Here is a 19936-nt window from a genome sequence, read left to right on the forward strand (position 1 = left end):
TTTCAAAGCAACCTCATAGCCAGGGTGAGATGCAGAGCAGTTGCTGTATACTCCTTAACTCTTCTTCCTTCTTTTTCTCACTTCAGCCCATCTGGACTTTTTCCTCACAGAATGAGAGACCACAGAGTCAGCCATTAGCTAAGATGGGGTAAGAGGTGGCAGATCCAACTCTCCATGCCAGGCACCTTCACCTCCTCTCCATGTCCACCATATTATATGTGGCAGGACAAAGTGAAACTGAATGGAAGGATGCTGCCAAGGACTTCCTGTTGCTATGGTGATCCACTTGTTCCCAAATCTCTTCCCATTCTTGTGCTCTGAAATGAAACTTTCCCTTCTATGTGTAATTGAACATGTCTCTCAAGTAGTCACTCGCCGCAGCAATTAAGTTAGAAAGTTGAAACATCCAGGCTTGCAGGTAAGACTGTGAAAAGCATTGTCTCTCCACAGGTACTAGGCTCCCAAGACTCATGCAGATCATGTGATGGCAATGAAAAGCAACCTTCCTTCACTGCCCAGCCTTCCAGAAAGGCACCTCCGACAGACGATGAAGATTTGGCACATCTCTGGACCATGACAGCCTGAAACTCCACTGGGTTGTGTCTAAGAAAGGAGCTGCCGCCACAAGATCAAATTGCAGTGACAGCATGTAGCGCAAACCTACAGTCACACGCGTGCTGATAAGAAAGGTGTACCTACAAATGTGCCTGAGAATGATGATAGCAAAAACTACCAGCAAGGTATCCTTGGTCATGATAGAAAAGCTGTGACCTGCAGTCCCCTTGGTTTTCAAAGAACGTGGGGCTCAGTTTAGGAAACCTTGTAAAAAAAGCTGCCTGATTTGGGGTGGATAAAGGCAAAGATGTAGCTATATAATGAAGCTCCCCATATCCCTGTTGAGTCCAAATCAGAATCCAAATTCACTTGCTCCAGAAGCTTCTGCGGTGGGACTCCGGTGTGCTTTAAAAACATGAACATATTCAACAAGCTGGTGGATGAAGGAAGTCCTGGCTTTTGGTGATATGTATCTAAGTGGCATTTCACAGCTCCTGGGCGGCTAGGAGGGGTGGTGGTGGTGGGAATTTCAGTCCTGAAAACCTTCACAAACACTGCCATACACAGGTCATGGGCCACCTTCCTAGACTGAGAGTCAGTTGGCATATTGCGCGTAGAAAGCTACTTTAACTCTTTCGATCTGATGGCACAGTTTGATAGCGGGTCCCAACTTCAGCTCCATGCACTCCTGCACCGTCGGGAGAGTCAGCAGCAGGAGCGCCTGGCCATCGATGTCCTGTGGGAAAACAAAGGCAGGTTAGAGAAGCGGCCTTGTGCACCCCGGGAATGCATGTGTCCCATAAGGTTTCACTGTGGGTCAAATATGTGCAGATGCTACTCTGGTACGGTCTAATTTAGAACAATGCTGGTAACACCAGCTTGGCTTTATGACTGTCCAAACTCTCCGTTAACTGAATCTTTGTGCTGGGAATATTCTAGCTACTCTGAAATTCACACACCTACCCTCTTGAGTACAAACCTTGGAACATGTGACCTGCTGCAGGAATTGTTTTTCAAGATTATCAGTCCAAGCCAGGAAATAACCCCCTCCCTACCCCGCCCAGTCCACCAGGCAGCTCCTTTCTGTGCTTTCCTGCAATGGAATGAGGCACAAGAATAGGGCTGTTGCCTAAAAGCAGCAGCTCTCTCACTTCTCTGCCAAGGTTTGACATTTCACCATCAGGAGGGGTGAGAAGATGCTAAAGACAGATATGCCAACTACACAGCATGGTTTTCCCTGGAGGAAAACACACACGCACAGACCCCTCCATCTACACACTTGCATCACCCGGAAGGAGGTACTGCTGATACTCAGCTCTGCTCCCCTAAACTGGTGCCCATATGGGTTCCTGTTGCATGCAAGGTGAGGACCCTAACCACTAGTCTACTGTGCTGTGTCCCAATGATTATTTGTATCACTTCCCAGCTTTCTACGGTGCTTTTTATAGTTTACTTTGTTTTCAGGTAATACTGATAAGGCTAACTGCATCAGGCAGAGATTGGACATAATGAGTATTTTGGGCTCAAAATCATAAAGTAAAACAAGGGGAACCTCCTACTCTGGGGCCTGTTAGCTAAGTCTATTCTCAGGGCCAAATATCCACATGGTGTATGAAATGGAAAGAAAAGCTGTGAGCCTATAAGCATCAGATCTCCTAAGTATTATGGGACCTCACAGAAATACTTATAAGTGGGTTGCAGGGTAATGTTCTGAAGCTATGGTGCAGGTGGCTTAACTATTATGTGGAATGAAATCAACAGAATATGACAGAATACAACTGAAACTTATTTTAGGAGAGAAAAGCCCTATTTTTGAGATGGAAATTAACACCTGGAAAAAATGAGGTATTTTAAGATAGTATGATTAGAGATAGCATTGGAGCTAAAATAGTGATTTTCTGATACTGAACTTTGGAATGAAAGTTATACCTCAATTCTCAACAGTTATACTTGGTCAGAAAGGCTATCCATGAACATAGAGATTCAACAATCACACACACACACACACACACACACACACACACACATCCCTGAAGTATTCCTTTAACTCTTTCTCCACAGTCTCAGGGAGGGTAGCAAATTGATGCATGTCACACATTGGAAGGGAAGCCACAGCTCCTTTATTTATTCCATAAACATTTATTTAGCATCCACTAAGCACCAGGCACTCTGAGGGGGTGGTCCTAGCAAAAAATCACACTGAGAAAAAAGAATTCCCTCCCAAGAGACCTCAGGAATCTATGGGAGGCAGAACACTAAAAAGACTATGATGATACTGGGAAGTACCACAAGGACACATAATTAGGGGTTCAGACAAGACTAATAACTAACGCAGTCTTTTTTTTTTTTAAAAGGATTTATTTACTTATTGGGAAGTCAGATATACAGAGAGGAGAAGAGACAGAGAGGAAGACTTCCATCCGATGATTCACTCCCCAAGTGAGCGCAACAGCCGTCCTCGACTGCTTTCCCAGGCCACAAGCAGGGAGCTGGTAGGGAAGTGGAACTGCCGGGATTGAATCCCGGGGCGTTCAATTTGAGGACTTAAGCCACTAGGCCACACCACCAGGCCAAACTAATGCAGTCTTACAGGGACACCAAGACAAACCCCAGAGATTGACAATGCCTAAACTGAGGAATCAATGGGAACAATTCAGGTAAGATGATGGAACTAACATCAGTAGTTTATTCACAACACAGAATTCCAGCAACATGGAAAGACACCAAAGTTGAAATTTGTGATGGGTTCTAATAACCACTAAGGAACTTAGAGCTCCTTCTGAGGTATGAAAGAAGAAATCACACTCAAGTGACTTGAGGTAAATGGATGTTATCAAATGTGAATGTCTGAAAGTTAATATTTGCCTCAATGTATTAGAGTGAATTACGAGTCCTGATGGGAAAGGTATGAGAGGCTAAAGGAAGGGAGATTTATGAGGGGGTTGTAAAACAGCCGTTTAAGAGATATTGGCCAGAATTAGAGTATTTCAGGTAGATTTATCAAAGAGCACTATAAAATGTATAAACCGACTTCAAACTGGGAGAAAAGAAACCGCCCCATATGTCACTAGCACCAATGGCAGCAGTATTTGGTATAGACAAAGAACACTGACAAATCTACACAAGAATGACAACCTATAAAAGAGGAGGCAAATGGCATAAGTGGGCATTTCACAAATGATATAAAAATGGGAATGAACAAGAACACAATACACATAACATGCACAAGAATATCCACCTCTGGAAGGGACAAAGGCGAAGTTTGAGGAAAGGAGCCCTCAGGGAGAAGCAGGCAAGGTACTTCCAGCGTGGGCGATGGCGTCCCCACCAGGGCGCTTCATTAGCACTCTCCATTGTCACAGAGGCCCTGGATGCCCTTCAATGTCTACCTTCACAAACCATTTCTTAATGAAAACATTGTAATGCATCCACATTGCAGAAGATTTTTCTCCCTGGTTTTCTTCCTCAAATGCTTTTAAACTTCCTTGTCCTTATGACCCACTGTGGCTAAGGAGGTAGGAAAACAAGGAATTCCTCTCTAAATCAAAATCTACACATTTGAAGGTTGTTTTCACTTATTCAAAATTTCACATAAAATGCATATTATTTAAAAAAAACCCATGCATGGATTTAAAATGCTTATTTATTTGCATGGCAGAGAGATGGATTGGCAAAGACAGACACCCCCACTAACTGGTAAATCAACCCAGGTCTCCCGGGTGAGGGATGCAAACCCAACTACTCATCAGTGCGGCCTCCCAATCAAGATCTACAGTGGCAGGAAGCTGGAGTCAGGAGCCGACAAAGGCAACTGGATCCAGATACTGTAATGTGGATTACAGCTATCTTAACTACAAAACTAAACACCTGCTCCTAAAATTTTTTTGTAAACAAATAAACTTATTCTTTTTATTTGATAGAGCAAGCTGGCAGGGGGTGGGGTGGGTACTCAAAGAGAGGCAGAGATCTTCCATTTGCTCATCCATACCCCCAAATGGCTACAAGATCCAGGTGTGGATAAGGCTGCATCCAGAAGCTTGGAACATCATCCTGGTCCCCTGATTGGAATACTGTGGTCACACAGCTTTGAAGCCAACATCACTTTCCTGGGATGCTACAGGACCTCAATTGCCCTCCTGCTCACTCAGTTTCCATCCTTTTGAAAGTTCAACTCTTCTGGAACATTAACTACATGTCTGTTGAAATATGCCAGGTAACTGATCCTGCAGAGAGTTATACAGGCTCAACCAGAGTAACTACTACTGTTAAGTTCTCACCGCACTAAAAGGGTAAACCATGACTGTGAGCCATCCAGAAATGTACCTACCAGTCTCTGGTACAGTGTTCTGCATACAACAGGCATGCATGTATTTTCTCAGTGCACAGAAGTCAAAGAACATACTTGAAGTAAAGTCAGAAACGGAGATTGTGTGCCAGAACTGCCTGGGTTATTTTATACAAATGCACACTAGAGACTTGATCCCTTCTCCAGGGACTGAAACCTGCTGACATTTTCTAGGAAGATGCAGTACTCTAGCCTGTGTTGTCATCACCATCAAAGGCTATGCCTTCTGTGCCCCTGCTGTTGTAGTTACCCCCCAACCCCCATCCTCACAGGCACCTGCTCCAGGAGCCTCAGATTTAACTCACTTAATTCTCTACAATCTATAGACCCTTCACCCACTTTTACTGGACTCAAGAGGACCTCCGCATGGCATCCTCTTCAGTGGCCTCCTTTATCACTGTGTCTTCTTGATTTCTATGCTTAAATTACAACTTCACCTTTGCTTTGTCACCACTGTTCATTCTCGTCCATGCCTTTGTCAATTGTGTTGCCCAACATACCCTGTGGTGTGTGAGCATTTAAAACTGAGGGCTCTCTCCTCTGCTTTGTGTTTAGCCTGCTTTGAACAAAGCTCCTTGCTGACAGAGCTTACTCCTAATTCTTAGAGAAATGAGAATTCTCACAATCAGCTAGAGACACATCAGAACTTTCTCAGAATGACCAGTCCTTTCTAGACTGAAACAACACTGATCATCAGAGGGACTCATTCTAACATAGGCAAAACAAGGGTCAAGAAACGTGTGCTCAAACAATGGTTGCTGAAGGGCAAGAAAGAAGAGGGCAAGGGTGGGAAATCTGGAAGCAACATCTAAAGCAAAGATAATTCCACCAGAAGCAGCAGAGCACGTTCCCACACCTCCTCCAACTGGCGACGGCAGAGTGGAAAACTTTATCACCATGCATACATTTGAGGTTTCTCTTTCAGAAACCATGGATGAGAACTGCAAAGCAGACTAGGCTCAGTAGTACCTATTTACACAGCAGGGCTATGCCCGTCAAAAGCCAACTAACCGAGCAAGGTTAAAAACGTGTTCACTGAAGAATTTAGAATGGCATTGTTGAAAGGAAGATTAACAACAACAAAAACAGCAGCAAAAGCAAGTACATACCATCTACCCAGACACACTGCATTAGTTTTCTTTTTCATTTACGAAAGCTATTCAGGTGATCAGACATTCCAGTTACAGAAAACTATGTCATGACTGGGGGCCCTGAAATGGGTGCCTGGACCATACCACAACAGGCTCCCCTTCTTGCCCCAGCCCAGAAATCTCTCTTCCTGCCTTCAGACTTCTCCAAAAAGGCAACTCAATGGGAGAGTGCCTTGCAGACAGACTTCTTCCTGCACAGCCAGCAGGAAGGTGAGAGCCTTGACGTTTCAAAGGCATCTCCGTTCTGAGGGTTCAGTGGCTATGTGGGTGGGGAGAGGGAAAGTTTACATTCCTTGGTGTCAGTGTCCATCGGGGACCATGTGAAATGGAAACACATGCAGTTCATACGTTTTACTCTTTCCCTTGAGGAGCTGTTTGATCCCTATTCTCCTGGGTCCTATCATATCCCGGGTGGAGGCCCTTGAACGTGTGGAACTTAAGGGAGTGAGCTTTGTCTGCAAGGCGATGCCTATCAATAGGACAGTACAGCCCAGAAGATGGGTGCCATGTGAAATTAACTTGACTCATTATAAGGACTTTTCACCTTGTTTTCTATCTGTAAATTCACTAAGACCCTAAGGACAGCAGCGGTTAAAACACAGCTTGTCCACCTCTGAGCCACCTAAAAGTTTGCGGCTGCCACCTTTGGGTTCTCAATCCATTTTCTGTACTACTCAAGTGACAAGTGAAATAGAAGCCCTAGGTCTTACTATTTTGAGAACACCATGCTACCAATGACACAGTCAGGTCTCCACCTGCCAAAAACCACCAGGGTTACCATCTGTTAGGCTGCTGCTGCTATGGAAGGACAGTGGGAAACCTGCAGGGACACTGGCATGGTGTCCTGGCAGCCCCACCCAGCTCTACCTGCTCACTCATGCTGCAGACTTTGCAAGCTACACCCACTGTACCTAGGAGTGAGCAGGGTAGCAGAAAGAGATGGGGACGTGAGAGCAAGTTTGGGATAAACAGGCAGGACAGCATCAATGTGGAGGAGCAAGGGATAAGTTCCACCTTACTATCCCTCCCCAATGATGTCTCTGTTTTGTTCTGAATTTACTATTATTTTTTTCCCCAGGATTATACAGATGACATACTAGACATCACAACTGATTAAATTTTATAAATGTGCTCCTATAGAATTCAGAATGGTCATGTCAAAGATAGACTATATCTAGTTTAACTCTACATGGTTACTAACTTCAAAAAGATAAAATGTGATAAACAAGCAATATGGAAGTTATGCTTAGCAAATGGCAAAATTCATTGGATTTTGACAGCAAGTTCAGTTAAGAATTGAAGAGTTCTTTCATGGGAGTATATTGGTCCAAGTTTACTAGTGGAAGGAAAACTCTGAATTTGACCTAAACTTATGAGCTATTCTGAAATCGTAAACTTAAAACCAATTATTAACTTGGACAGTCTGCTTACCACATATGAACAGACTGACTCAAAAAAGGAGAATGAATAGGTGATTTTCCCATTAGTTTTGTGATGTGTGAATTTTGCTGCATAAAATTAGAGAATATAGATTTTAAGCAGCTGTCATGACATATGAGAAATAAAAAGTGTATGTTAGTCATGAGAAGTTACAATATTTTACAAATGCTCCTAGTGATTATAACCATCTCTGATTTTCCAACATCTGGAGGCACGTATGCACACAGCTAGCGTGACTCTGTGCCCTGTGATCTCACTCTCACACTGCAGAATAAAGCCTGGAGGCTCCTTCCAGCTCTTCTCCAAGCTCAGAGAATGCCTGCAGTGACCCCAGTGGAGGCCTCTCAGCCCAGGGCTGTGGCTTTTGGGCTCGAAGATGAGAGAACAAATTAGTGCAAGTTAGTAATTAGAGGTCTGATGGAACAGAGAAGGATCCAAGTACTCATGCACTTCAGACAGTCCCACAGGCAACGCTTTCTTTAATACAACAGGTGAAATTGCCCAATGTGAAATGCAGAATTAAATAGGTATAAGACTGTTAACAATTGAAGCCTACCTATTTTTCTCTCTAAAAGGAGAAATGAGTAGTAGGAAGGATCAAGCTTACCCTGAATTTAGGAGGCACCTAGAGGGAGATCTGATTTGACCAATAGGAATGAGCCAATAGCATGGCATATTTTAGAAATCAGGATGTGTCAAGTCATGACAAGGTCTGCAATATTGTTACCAACTGGGCCTTAGGTATACAAGAAAGGAAGACTTGGTACAAGCAGCATTCCCACCTTCTCCCCAAATCAGCTTTGCTTCCTTCCGTGCTTAAAACACAAGCCTGACAACCCTGCTTGGTGCATATGGTCTTGAGTTCCTGTACCTAACTTGGAGTGCAGAAGTGAGAAAATTTTTTCTCTGTTTTGTCTCAATTGAAAAAAAAATCTTTTTAAGCTAAAATACAGTATTTGAGCCTGGAAACAAAATAATTTTTTTTTAAAAAAGTCAGTCTGATATAAGGTTCCAAATTGCATATTCATATTTTGGACACAAGGTACCTAGCGGCACGACTGGATCGATTTTGCTAAACAAACACTTTAACCAAGAGATGCACATTAGCATATTAAGGTCTGCATTATTAGCATCAGTCATGGATGAGGATACAATGTTTTTGCAGCATATCAATAAACACCAGGCTGAAAAAAATGCTTTAAATAGCATTTCAACACAACACCTTACTTATTTATTTATGAATTTTTACTTAATTATTCTCATTTCATTTGAAAGGCAGACTCTCCCTCTCTCTCTCTCACACACACACACACGCACACACACACCAATCTTCTGTCTGCTGGTTCACTCCCTAAACATCCTTAGCAACTAGGATGGAGCCAGATGAAAGCTAAGATCTATCTGGGAACTTAAGCTGGGTTTCCAATGTGGATGGCAGAACTCAAATACTTAAGCCATTACTTACTGCCTCCATGGATGCATACTGGCAGGAAACTAGAGCCAGAATTTGATCCTAAGAATTCTGATACAGTATATGAGCATTCCAAGCAAGTACCTGAACTGCTGCATCAAATGCCCACCACTTGTTTTCATTTTCAAGTAGGAGATGTGGCTCATCAATAAACTCAAACATTTCTGACAATTTTTTTTTCCTGTTTGCGAGTTCTGATGAAGGCACCATATCATTGCCCATGTTCTTCAGCTCTCACTGAGCTGCTTCCTGTTTGCTTCATAGTGTTGCCCAGAGAGGAAACGCAGCGAACATTAGAAAGCTAACAGATGACCTTGGCCTCTGGCCTTCACTCATCCCTACAGCATGAATTTATCAGGTGTCTGAAGGAGTCTAGAGGTTACTCAGAGGAGCCACTTCACCCCCAGGACACAGGAGACGTCTGAATCGTTAAAGAATGACTGTGCTGGGATGTTATGGTGAGGGCTGCATTACCTTTACTTTTCACGGTGACTACTATACTGCCTTGGGAAACACTAGAACTAGGAAATTCCCTGAGTGCATGGGAAAATCAGAAACTTTGTTCCTTCCCCTAAGTTATTACCACTTGAAATACAGCCATTTTAGACTACTTAGTTTGTACAGTTTATACAAGACTGAATAATATACCTTCATTACTTCAAAAATATATTTTTAGCACAAAGTCTTCAAAGACAGATATTGTACATTATGGAGTTTTGCAACAAATTTCAGTAAGTTGAGCTTTTAGAATCTAGTAAGAGTACTGGGCTTAAACATGGGAATTTCTTTACATGGTAAGTGAAGAAAGATGCAAAGTTGCATGTGTGTAGAGAGGAGAAATATGTTTTCATATGAATTTTAGAGAAAATGTAAATAAAATCCCTCTCCCCCTCTTATCCCATTATCATGTATCTTATATCTTAGCTAAGTATAGTAACTTCAGCTGCTTTATTACATAAGTTTCATTACATTGTGTATTGTACCAACCATGATGGCACTGATCCATTACAGTGCCATAGATTTTAAAGTATTTTTAGAAGAAAGACACCGCTATCCTATTTTCTCCATGAAGTGTGGCAAAACAAACAATAGATATCATCTATCAACAAATCAGGTAAATTCTGAATGTTGGCAAAAAGATAGATCAGTGGGGGACATTGGGACCTGTGTCAGTGTCAGGGTATTGAATTCTATGGCCACTGTTCATGTTGTTAATTTGTGTGCCTCATATGCCCAGGCTTGGAGCTGAAATAGCTGGCAGTCTGACCAGTCTTTGGGCACTGATAAAACTACTCCACCTCTACAAACCCTGCTCTCTCTAGACACAGGTCCAGCCTACAGGTAAGCTAATAAGAACCAAATCTTTTAGACCCCAGTGGCTCCACTACAGCCAAACATCCCAGAAGAATCTGTCCCAGCCCTATTCAGGCCAGCCAAGGTGCAGCAGGCAGCCCTGGCTTCCAACCTTGTTAGGCGGTAATCAAGTGCCTGAATCCCTCCAACAATGAGGAATCCTAGAAGGCCAAATAGGAGATTGGGACTTTCACTCCCATTCCAAGGTTGGTGCAAACCATGGGTGTAGCCATATCCTATCCCCCATCCTCTCCTGGTCCCATCCCATCTTGGAAATATCACAAAAGCCTAATAGAGAAACACCAATCCCTGCAACAGTGTCATGGGGGCTAGCGAGGAGCAGGAACAAGGCTCCTTCACCCTTAACCGGTTGGAGGCTCTTAGTGCGGGTTTCATATGGAGCCTGGTGTCACATTGCCAAGCAAGCCAGGGAAGTCCCCCTCACTCAGGTGTCAACAGCACTTGAACATCAACTCCCTCTTGGGCAATCACAAAGAAGCCAAGTAGGAAAGGGAGATTCATTAAAAATCCAGAGAATCATCATGTAAAACAGTCTAAATGCAGAGCAAGCCACTGTACCTGTTCCTGAAATATCTTGGCCAAGGGTGCACAGTCTGTCAGCTTGATGAACCTCACCACATCTGTGACTGTCCATTCTAATGGGTTGCTCTCCAGAACAAGTCTCTCTTCCTCCTCTTGTTTCGTTTCCTGCAGAGGAAAGGCAGGGAGATGACAGTCACTGCACACTTGCAGGGTCAGCTGGCTCATTTCTAACACCTGCTGGGCCCAGGACACGTTCTTAGACCAGCAGCAGACTGAGTGCCTCCTTTGGTCTCTTGCTGGGCACCAGAACAAACTGCAGAAACTTGCAGTTTCTAGGGAGTGTCTTACACTTCTCCTTAGTAATGACTACGCTGCAGGGACAGCTGTTTCTGAATCCCCACATAGCAAACCTTGAGCCTGCTTTTGGAGGAAGCACTTTTCAGAGGAACAGCTAAGGGGCATGCCCAGTGCATGCCCGAGAGAGCCAGCTGTCCTCCCTCATCCTGTGATGATGGTGCCAGGCACCGCTCCAGAAGATCACATGCACCTTGCAGGTTTAGGGAGGCCTGAACCATTCATTATTTCCTGGCATCACAGAGGGGTCCTGTCAAATCCAAGGGCAAGGGCAGCGATGAAACAGGCAGATACAGCATTTTGGAAACCTCTGAAGAAATCCCTGATGATGTTAAAACCACTGGAAAAGGAAATGTTATTCCTGCCTCAAGCTCCCAGGTTGACATGTCACAACCTGCTCTGCCAGCAGGTGAGGCACTCCCAAATGTCACCAGAGCATCTGCTGCTGTGCCTGACATTTTAAACAGTCCCTCACACCAATCCTGGCTCTAAACTATACTGCATGCTCTCCCTTAAGACAAGTGATACACCCTGTGCCCCCCATGCTTTACCTCTGCCCCCTCTGGCTTGGCAGGAAGGCCCTTCTCCCCTTCCTCTGCTGAGGAGGAGGCTGGGCCCTGGCGGCTCCTCCGTGCCCGTTCCACTGGGAGCCGGCGCACAGGCTCTGAGCTGCTCCGCAGGGTAATGGCCCTGCGGGGTCGGGTGGAGGGCACCTCTGCAGATGAGGTGTCCGTCTGGTCATCTCGGAGCTCAGAGCCGGTCTCCTCACTGGCAGTGTCATCGTCCATTGCATCTGCTTCCTCTTCTTCACTCTCCTGGAAAGAAGGAAAATGTGCTTAAAGGCAACAGGCAAAAAGGGACTAATGTGGAGACACTGGAGTGACAGGCAATACCAGCCACTGGCTGGGCCCCGATTCTGGCATTTTCCTTCCAGGATGGCTCAGGGAAGCCCACTGTACCAGGAATGATGAGGATCCCTGTGCAGCTCTTTCTCAGCAAAAGCAGCTGAGAGCTAACTCTGCCATCATCAACTTGGGACACTGCCTCTTATTTTGCGTTTCTAACCATCTTGTAGCAAACGTGATGCAGCACTTACTGAAAGGCAGTGACACCTGCTAGCCGGGCCGTGCATCAGGGATGCACACTGGAATGTGCTTCGGGGCAGAGCATACCTCCCCTGAACCTGCTGTATAGTCCACGGCGGAAGATCTCCGTTTCTTCTGCACAAAAATGGATTTTCGGCGCTTCCTTCGTCTGGCTGGTTTAGGGTGGCTGCTCTCAATGGTGCTTTCCCCAATTGGGGGCTTTATGATCTTCTTTCTCTTTCCATAATAGTAGGCTACAGAAAGAGGATGAAAAACTTTTAAGGGACCAGTGTTGTGGAGTAGAAGGTAAAACTGCTGCTTAGCCAAAATGACATCCTGTTTGAGTGTTGGCTCCTATCTTGGCAGCTCCATTTCCAATCTCGCTCCATACTAATGGCCTGGGAAAGGCAGAGAAAGTTGGCCCAAGTATTTGGGCCACTGCATCCCCTACAGAATACCCAGAAGAAGCTCCTAGTTCCCGGCTTTGTCTTGGCCGCTGTCCCATGGTGCAGTGGCATAAGATCAGGTTAATCACAATGCTGCTGTGCACCTAGCTTCCCAGCACCTCACCTCATCTCTCTGTACCTCAATTTTCTAATCTTCAAAGTGAGACTGTCAAAACTAACTAGTATAGGTCTCTCATGGGTCTGACATTATCCAATTCCTACACATCTTACTTCCATTTGGGTCATAAGGATGACACTGAAACCCCACACAGCAGCTGCTCTATAATTTCAGTGAGTACACCTGCTCTGGAGAGTCCAATGCTCTCATCAACCTTCTAAAAGGCTGATTTGAGGAGAGCTGGTGAAAGAGGCAAGGGTAAAAGTGAATGGTCAGAAAATGGTAACAGGCAAGAACTTCATCGCGTTTCCCAGTGGACAGCGAAAGCACTTGGCAGCCAAGAAACAGTTCCTTCAGAACCCCCCAGTTACTCTGCTCAACAGAGGGACGAGGCATGCATCAAAGCAGAGGAGATACAGGCTATAACAAGATGCAGCCCCTGTGCAAAGTAGGTCATGAAAGGATCCATACAATCTCCCAGTGTAACCACCAAAAAAGTTAACTCCGAAAAGCAACCCACCATCACTATCAGTTTTGCTGTGTTTGTCTTTCAGCCACACAGTTATCAAATCAATGAAATCTACTACCAGTCATGTCAGTACACACGTTTTCATGTTTTCCAAAGCCTACCAATGATAACTCCTCCATTTTTTAATCATCCCTGTCCTTTCTATGTGTGTCAGGCAGCAAACCTTATGGAAACATTGCACAGCATAAACTGTCCAGAAAACTATAAAACATAACCCATGGTTCAAACCCCACCATGGTCTAAAACATGTTTTTCTTTTTTTCATTATTTGTACTCACTGTATTTTGTTTTGGTATGGATGGAGCAATTCTCAGGGCAGTTTTCAGAAACCAGCACAGGACTAAATAAGTTTGGACAGCACTCTAGCTTGGCACAAACTCGTCGGCAAAAATTGGCTACTTGGTCAGATGTTCGTACAATCTTCACCACAGCCCTGTATGTTTTGCCTCTATACCTAGAAAACAAGCATAGAAAAGCAATGTGAAGTGTGTATTACTACTAAGAACTAGGGAGAATGGAGAATTCCAGAAGAAGCAGTTTATTTTCTAAGAGCAGATATTATTGAGTGTAGTTCTCATCCATTTGTTTTTAGACTTCCTTTAGGATTCCACAAAAATAATCTTAAAAAAATGATCCCACTTTAATGCACAAAATGCATGATAACAGCACTAAGCTGAAGCTGCCGAATGAAGACACCCATTTAGCACATTCTTGCTGTGCTCCATATAACTCATACCAAAGGCGAATACTGTATGAAGCAGCACTAATGGGTACGCTCCTCCAGATGATGTTCATGAAATATAATAGCCATTTTCCGGTGGCTATAATATTTCATTTCTGAAAAAAAAATGAGTGTATATGGAATCATAATTCTCCTTTGAAAGCCACACACATTCAGACAACAGAAATGTAATCTCTGTTAAGGCAGCAAATCATGTTGTTGAAATAGGGACAATTCCCATTATCCATAAATGGCATATTGCAGAGTAGTGGTAGGTAAACAAGGTGACATTAAAATTGCATAAGGGAAAAGCGAAAAGAAAACCAAAACAAAACCAGAAAATACAAAATGACCATATAAGATAGGCAGACTGAAAAAGGATTCTGGCATCACAGCGACCCTGGAACCCCACAGGCCTCAGAGGGACAACTCATCAACAATTCAAGAAAAGACTTCTGGGGTAAGTGTCATGGGATAGTGGGTTAGGTCACTGTTAGAGGCGCTCACATCCATACTACAGTGTCAGCTTTGAGGCACTCTACCCTGTGCTACTTCGAGCTTTAAATGCAGATGATGCCCTAAGTGTTTGGCTCTCTGCCACCCACATGCTTGACACAGTGGTGTTCCTGGTTCCTAACTCTGGGCTCAGTTCAGGCTATTGCAGCCACCTGGTGAGTGAAAGAGCAGATGGAAGATCTCTCTCCTTCTCTCTGTCTTCTGTGTCTCTGTCTCTCTCTCTGTGTCACTATGCCTTTCAAGTATACAAACAAAAATTTTTTAAGAAAAAGATTTCTGCATATCTCAGTTACTAAAGAAGCAATGTGAAATAGCGACACCATCAATCACACTCTGTCCATCTCAGTAGCCTTTCTTACTGTCTAGGTTGGGACAACGACAAGCTGCTCAGTGCATTAAAACTTGCTTCCAGAAGCACAAGTAATTACAGCAAAAAAAAAAAAAACAAATGGAATTGCATCAAACTAAGACTGCACTGTAAAAAAAACAGTAAACTGAAGAGGTCACTGACAAAATGGGAGAAAATATTTGCAAATCATGCAACTAATAGAGGATTAATATCCAGAATCTATAAAGAGCATAAGAAACTATTACACCAGAAAACTAAAAAATAGAAATTCTACATTTTATACTTACCCACATCAATATTTCATGGTAAAAAAAATACAGTGAATATTGCTTACAGAAATGGATGCTTTATTGTCTTGGTACTTAAATATTAATAATTGCGAACTTGTAGCAACAGAAGAGAGTGTGTTATTGCTTTCATGAAAAGTTATTCTGTAAAAAATGAAAATTTAATATCCTTTTGTCCTCTGATGTGACAAAGAATTTAAAGTGAGAATGCTTCTGGAATTTGGCTATTGTCATTTGTTGCTAGTTTGTCACTTTTGAAAGAAAAAGAAAATGTCCTCCTATCCAAGAAAAAGCATACACAATGAAGTTATCAACATGCAACTTGGAACCAGAGAGGCACATAGCAGATTGAATGAGTCTTGTTTCAAGACAGGTCCTGGTACCTTTAATCAAAGAGTTACGATAACTCAATCTAAATAACGCCTGGCTGAAAACCCAAGCACTTTGAAATTAGTTCCAATCACCTTAATCACCTTCTAGAATATGATCGATGGTTATCACAAGTGCACAGCAATGATAAATCCTCTAATCTTACGACAACTTAAGAGACGACTCACACGTGACCACATCAAAACAGCTGTACAGGGGTAGGTATTTGGCTTAGTGGTTACCACACCACTTAGGACATCCACAGCCTGTGTCTGATAGCTGGGTCTGGCTCTTGACTCCCTGCCACCCATGAGAGAGACTCAAACTGGGTCTAGCCTGTGGCCTGGCCTAGTATCAGATGTTGCTGGTGAGGAGTGAACCAATGGATTGGGGCACTTTCTCCCTTTCTTCCCACATCTCAAATAAAATAAAGCCCAGCTTTACCTTTGAAGCTCTCCTTGTCAATATATCACCTGCTTTTCAAATTGAAACCTTAAATAATTTATTTGACAGAAATAGAGTAGGTAGTGGTAGCCGTGGCAGGTAATTTTTGCACTAGGTTTTGAATATCCAACCCAGATCAAAAGGAATGAACTTGCAAGGTAAGCTGACACGGCTAAGCAGAAAGCTAAAGAACTGAAAATTTGTAATTTGTCTAAAGTGTTTTTCCTGAACCATTTATTCAAGTCTCCAACAATCTACTATAAAATACAACGGGAACATCAGACAGTTAATGTGTGCAAATATGAATACAAAACAGGGAGCCCGTCATTTTTGCCACTTGCAAATACAACACCAAATTCAAAACCTCAATCTGATTTACAAAGAATAACAGGGTGCTAGAAATCAATAGAAAACAGAGTCTATCCTTTTAACAATATCTATGGAATGGGAAAAATGCAATCCCCCCTAATGAGTCATTTTGAAAGCAAAAACATTAGATTCTAACCTGAACAACTTTATTTTGTATTTACTCACCAGTCTTTCCTATTTCAGCCCCTTGGACTTTTTTTTTCCTCCATGTCTCTGATGTAGCAAGCTTGACTTTCTGTGTCATAAGAACTACAAAGCAATCCTTTGTAGATAAATTCATGCTTTAAATCTTACAGTCTTGCACAACTGTGGGTTTTTCTAAGACCCCTACTGATCCTACATGTAGCTGCTTCCCTCTGCTTGTTCCGGGAGAAGGACCTTAGGATTTGCTTCTGGATGGTTCCTGCTCACTTGCTTTGCAATTTCCTGACACAAACAGTGTCAGGAAAACAGCACATCCCTCACAAGATGAGCAATGTAAAATAAAAAGTCTTTCCTGATACAGCTTCCCTGGCAGCTTCATTCTTTACAAATTTGGTGATCCAAGGCAATTTTGAGCTCAACATTAAGATTTTTAAACTCCTTTTAAAAATGAAATAGCAAGACATGAAAATGCAGGAAAAACATAAAAACCTGAGTAGACAGTAAACTGTGAATCCAGAGTACCAAGAAAAGATATTTATGTGTGTTAACCTTCAAATTATCAACATAGGTAATTTGACATAGCTGACATAGCTGAGCGAGATTGGGAAACAGTTTCCTTGTGTCAAAGGGGGGGGGCAAAAATGACCTTCTTCATTTAATTAAAATTCGTAGGTTAAGCTGGTTCTCTACAAGTAAGTGCTTCAGTTAGGAAATGTCCATCCAAAATGTGTGAAAGCGGGAATTACAGCTTTTACATTACCTAACAGAATGAACTATGCTCCCTTTCCTTGCCATTTCTGCAAAATTCCATGTAAAAGCCACAGCAGTGCTGGGGAGGAACTGAGCGAGTAAGGCTATATGAGACCCAGGTGGACTGCTGAGAACCCTTTAGAGAAAAGGTTCGTTGCTTCAGCTGCTAGATGGGAGGCAGGCAGAAAATCTGCAGCCGTAGACTTTGTGGTATCTGTCTCAACCTTGAAAAACTGCTTTTCCTGCACTTTTCCATGATGGCCCCCACCCAGCAAGTGACCATAACAGAAGTGAAAGGTTCTGGCTAAGTGGGCCCAACTTGAGTCAATCATGAAGGGTCTTGGCAGCTCCAGAGCTGCCCAACAGAATACTTCCTGTGCCAAGTCCTGATGTCTTTGGCTGCCTTCCAAAGTTGCCAGGGACAAGGGCACTCCTTAGTGAAATCCATCTGAGAGGAACTGCACCTTAAACAGGCCAAACAAACAGGGCAGTGAGAAGGAATATGATCACCCATCTTCAGAGTAGGGAACACGAGAGTGAAGATACTGGGTACTCACCAATTATGTTAGGGTTACGGTTAGGCTTAAGGCTAGATTTATGGCTGGCTAGTGTTAGAGTAGGGTTAGGGTCAAGGGTACAGTTAGGATTAGGCCAAGGCCAGGGCAGAGGTTATGGCTAGGGTTACAATGAGGAGATGGAGAGCTTGAGCCAGGTTTTCACTGTCAAAAGAAGCTGCAGATATGGGGGAGGAGCAGGCTGGGAAAAAGCCAGGCAGATTCCACTGGGGTTGGAGCCTGGACTTGACCGGGAGGATATGGGGAAGGGTTACAAGTAATGTCTCTACACAGGATATGCTCTTGGCAGACAGCTGGATTTTGAGCTCATTACTAGGTCTAAATAGCACAAGCATCATGATCCAAGCTAGATACATGCTTTCCTTTAAAGACTCTTGATTCCAGAACCTTGAGAGGCAAGAAAGTCTCTAACGGGCCAGACGCCAACTAATGTCGGAGGCCAGGGCTTCTCTGGGCACACACATCATCTCTATGTGTCACTGCACTTTTGTTGCTGAGGAAAGAGTGTGCTCTGTGTGAACTGTCATGGGAAGGGACAGCACGTGAGGATGCCTGTGCACCAAGGTGCTTCCAAACTTCATCCGGGTTGGTTTTTCTTGGGATCTCACCCCATTGCTGTAGCCAACGTCAGCCACAGGTACAACCGCAGACTCTAAACATCAGCACCATCCCTGCATTTTTATATGCAACTACACAGGCACATATGTACAGGGAGACACACACAGACAGCCTCATTCCATCCACTGAAAGAATCTGACAGCAATGAATGACCCCAGCCAGCAGTAAACCTATCTAATGCCAGGTCTTAGTTCTTAAATGTCATTCTCTATCAGACACAAAATGGCCACAAAATAAGAGGGAAAGGTCAAAGCACCTTGAGGAAATGGCTTTCTTCCAGGACTAGTGCTGGGACAGCAGAAAATGGGCTAGAAATTCCTGTTAGGACACAAGTAAAAACCCATGAAAGAATGATGAAGAAATGTCAATGGGACACAGTAGTCAGCTTAAGCAACTTCCACTGACCAAATCCAGGACAATCTAAGCAGCAAAATAAGAATGGAGGGAATGGATGACAACTCATGGAATAACACGGGAATCTATTGATTTGTACAAATATAAATAAGGGAATGAATGAGTTGATAGGTTGGTGACATATGGACCTTTACAAGCAGGAATTCTCTCTCCACACTTGATCTTAGCCAAAACGCCGAGAATGAACTGGCAGTCCTCAGAGAGGACTTGTCTGACTTGTCATCTTGTCTTTACGAGTTGGACACACAAGGACAAGCAGAAGAGGTGCACTTTCAGAAACAAAGTTGAAGGCTCACGTGGGAGAAGGTGGTGCTCTTCTAGTCTGTCATTGTGGGAACCCCTCTAGAATCCATAGTTGGAATTAAGACTATTTTAAGCTGAAGGCAGTTGAAATTCAACAGAAGCAAAAAGGAAGCACCCAGGGTGCCACTGTTATTTCATTGGAAGTAGAAACGTCTGAGAAAACAGGCCTGGCATAAATTCCCTCTGGGGCAGCTCCAACTCCCAGAAGAAAGATGAAGAGTAATACCTGCCATAAATCCCCTCTCAAGGAAAGTCTCATGCCAAGCAGAAGCCGGAAATACCACTCACTTCTGCATAAACAAGCATTATCGCAGACTTTCTTATCTTCCACTTGTTCTCCTAGAAACCATTTTATCTTTCCCAAAGAAATCTAGTTTCTCCTCATGGAAGACTTTTTTCCTTCCTCCCCTTTACTCATTAGGTCTATACACCCCACATTCCTCCCATCCCTTTGAATTGTCCATTGCTAAGTACTCCCATGGCATGTGTAATCGATACATAAGCACACTTAGCTTTTCATCTTTTTAATTTGTCTTCCGCCCCTTTAATTTGCAAGATCCTCATTATAGAATGTAGAAGTGTTGAGAAAAACGTTTTTCTTCTTAGGAACAGTAAAGAAGTATGTATGAACTCCCAATGTACTCAGCAAGTAGGGATTTATTCATACAGATGAGTACATATGTAAGG

At 43.4% G+C, this 19936-nt stretch overlaps 1 protein-coding gene across 5 annotated transcripts in view; it reads right to left on the minus strand.

The window, feature by feature from the left end:
• Window positions 1-450: 450 nt before the first annotated feature.
• Window positions 451-19936, minus strand: part of SFMBT2 (Scm like with four mbt domains 2) — a 205704-nt gene continuing 186218 nt past the window's right edge. For all 5 annotated transcript variants that reach the window (XM_040968195.1, XM_040968193.1, XM_040968194.1 and 2 more), the window contains 5 exons: window positions 13669-13844; window positions 12385-12551; window positions 11764-12027; window positions 10895-11023; window positions 451-1291 (listed from right to left, as the gene is read on the minus strand). In XM_040968195.1, coding sequence (XP_040824129.1) covers window positions 1151-1291; window positions 10895-11023; window positions 11764-12027; window positions 12385-12551; window positions 13669-13844 — 877 coding nt within the window. In that variant the 3' untranslated portion in view covers window positions 451-1150. The remainder of the gene's footprint in view (window positions 1292-10894; window positions 11024-11763; window positions 12028-12384; window positions 12552-13668; window positions 13845-19936) is intronic.

Source organism: Ochotona curzoniae, unplaced genomic scaffold (assembly GCF_017591425.1).
Source record: "Ochotona curzoniae isolate NIBS_2020 unplaced genomic scaffold, NIBS_Ocur_1.0 scaffold_4683, whole genome shotgun sequence".
Lineage (NCBI taxonomy): Eukaryota > Metazoa > Chordata > Mammalia > Lagomorpha > Ochotonidae > Ochotona > Ochotona curzoniae.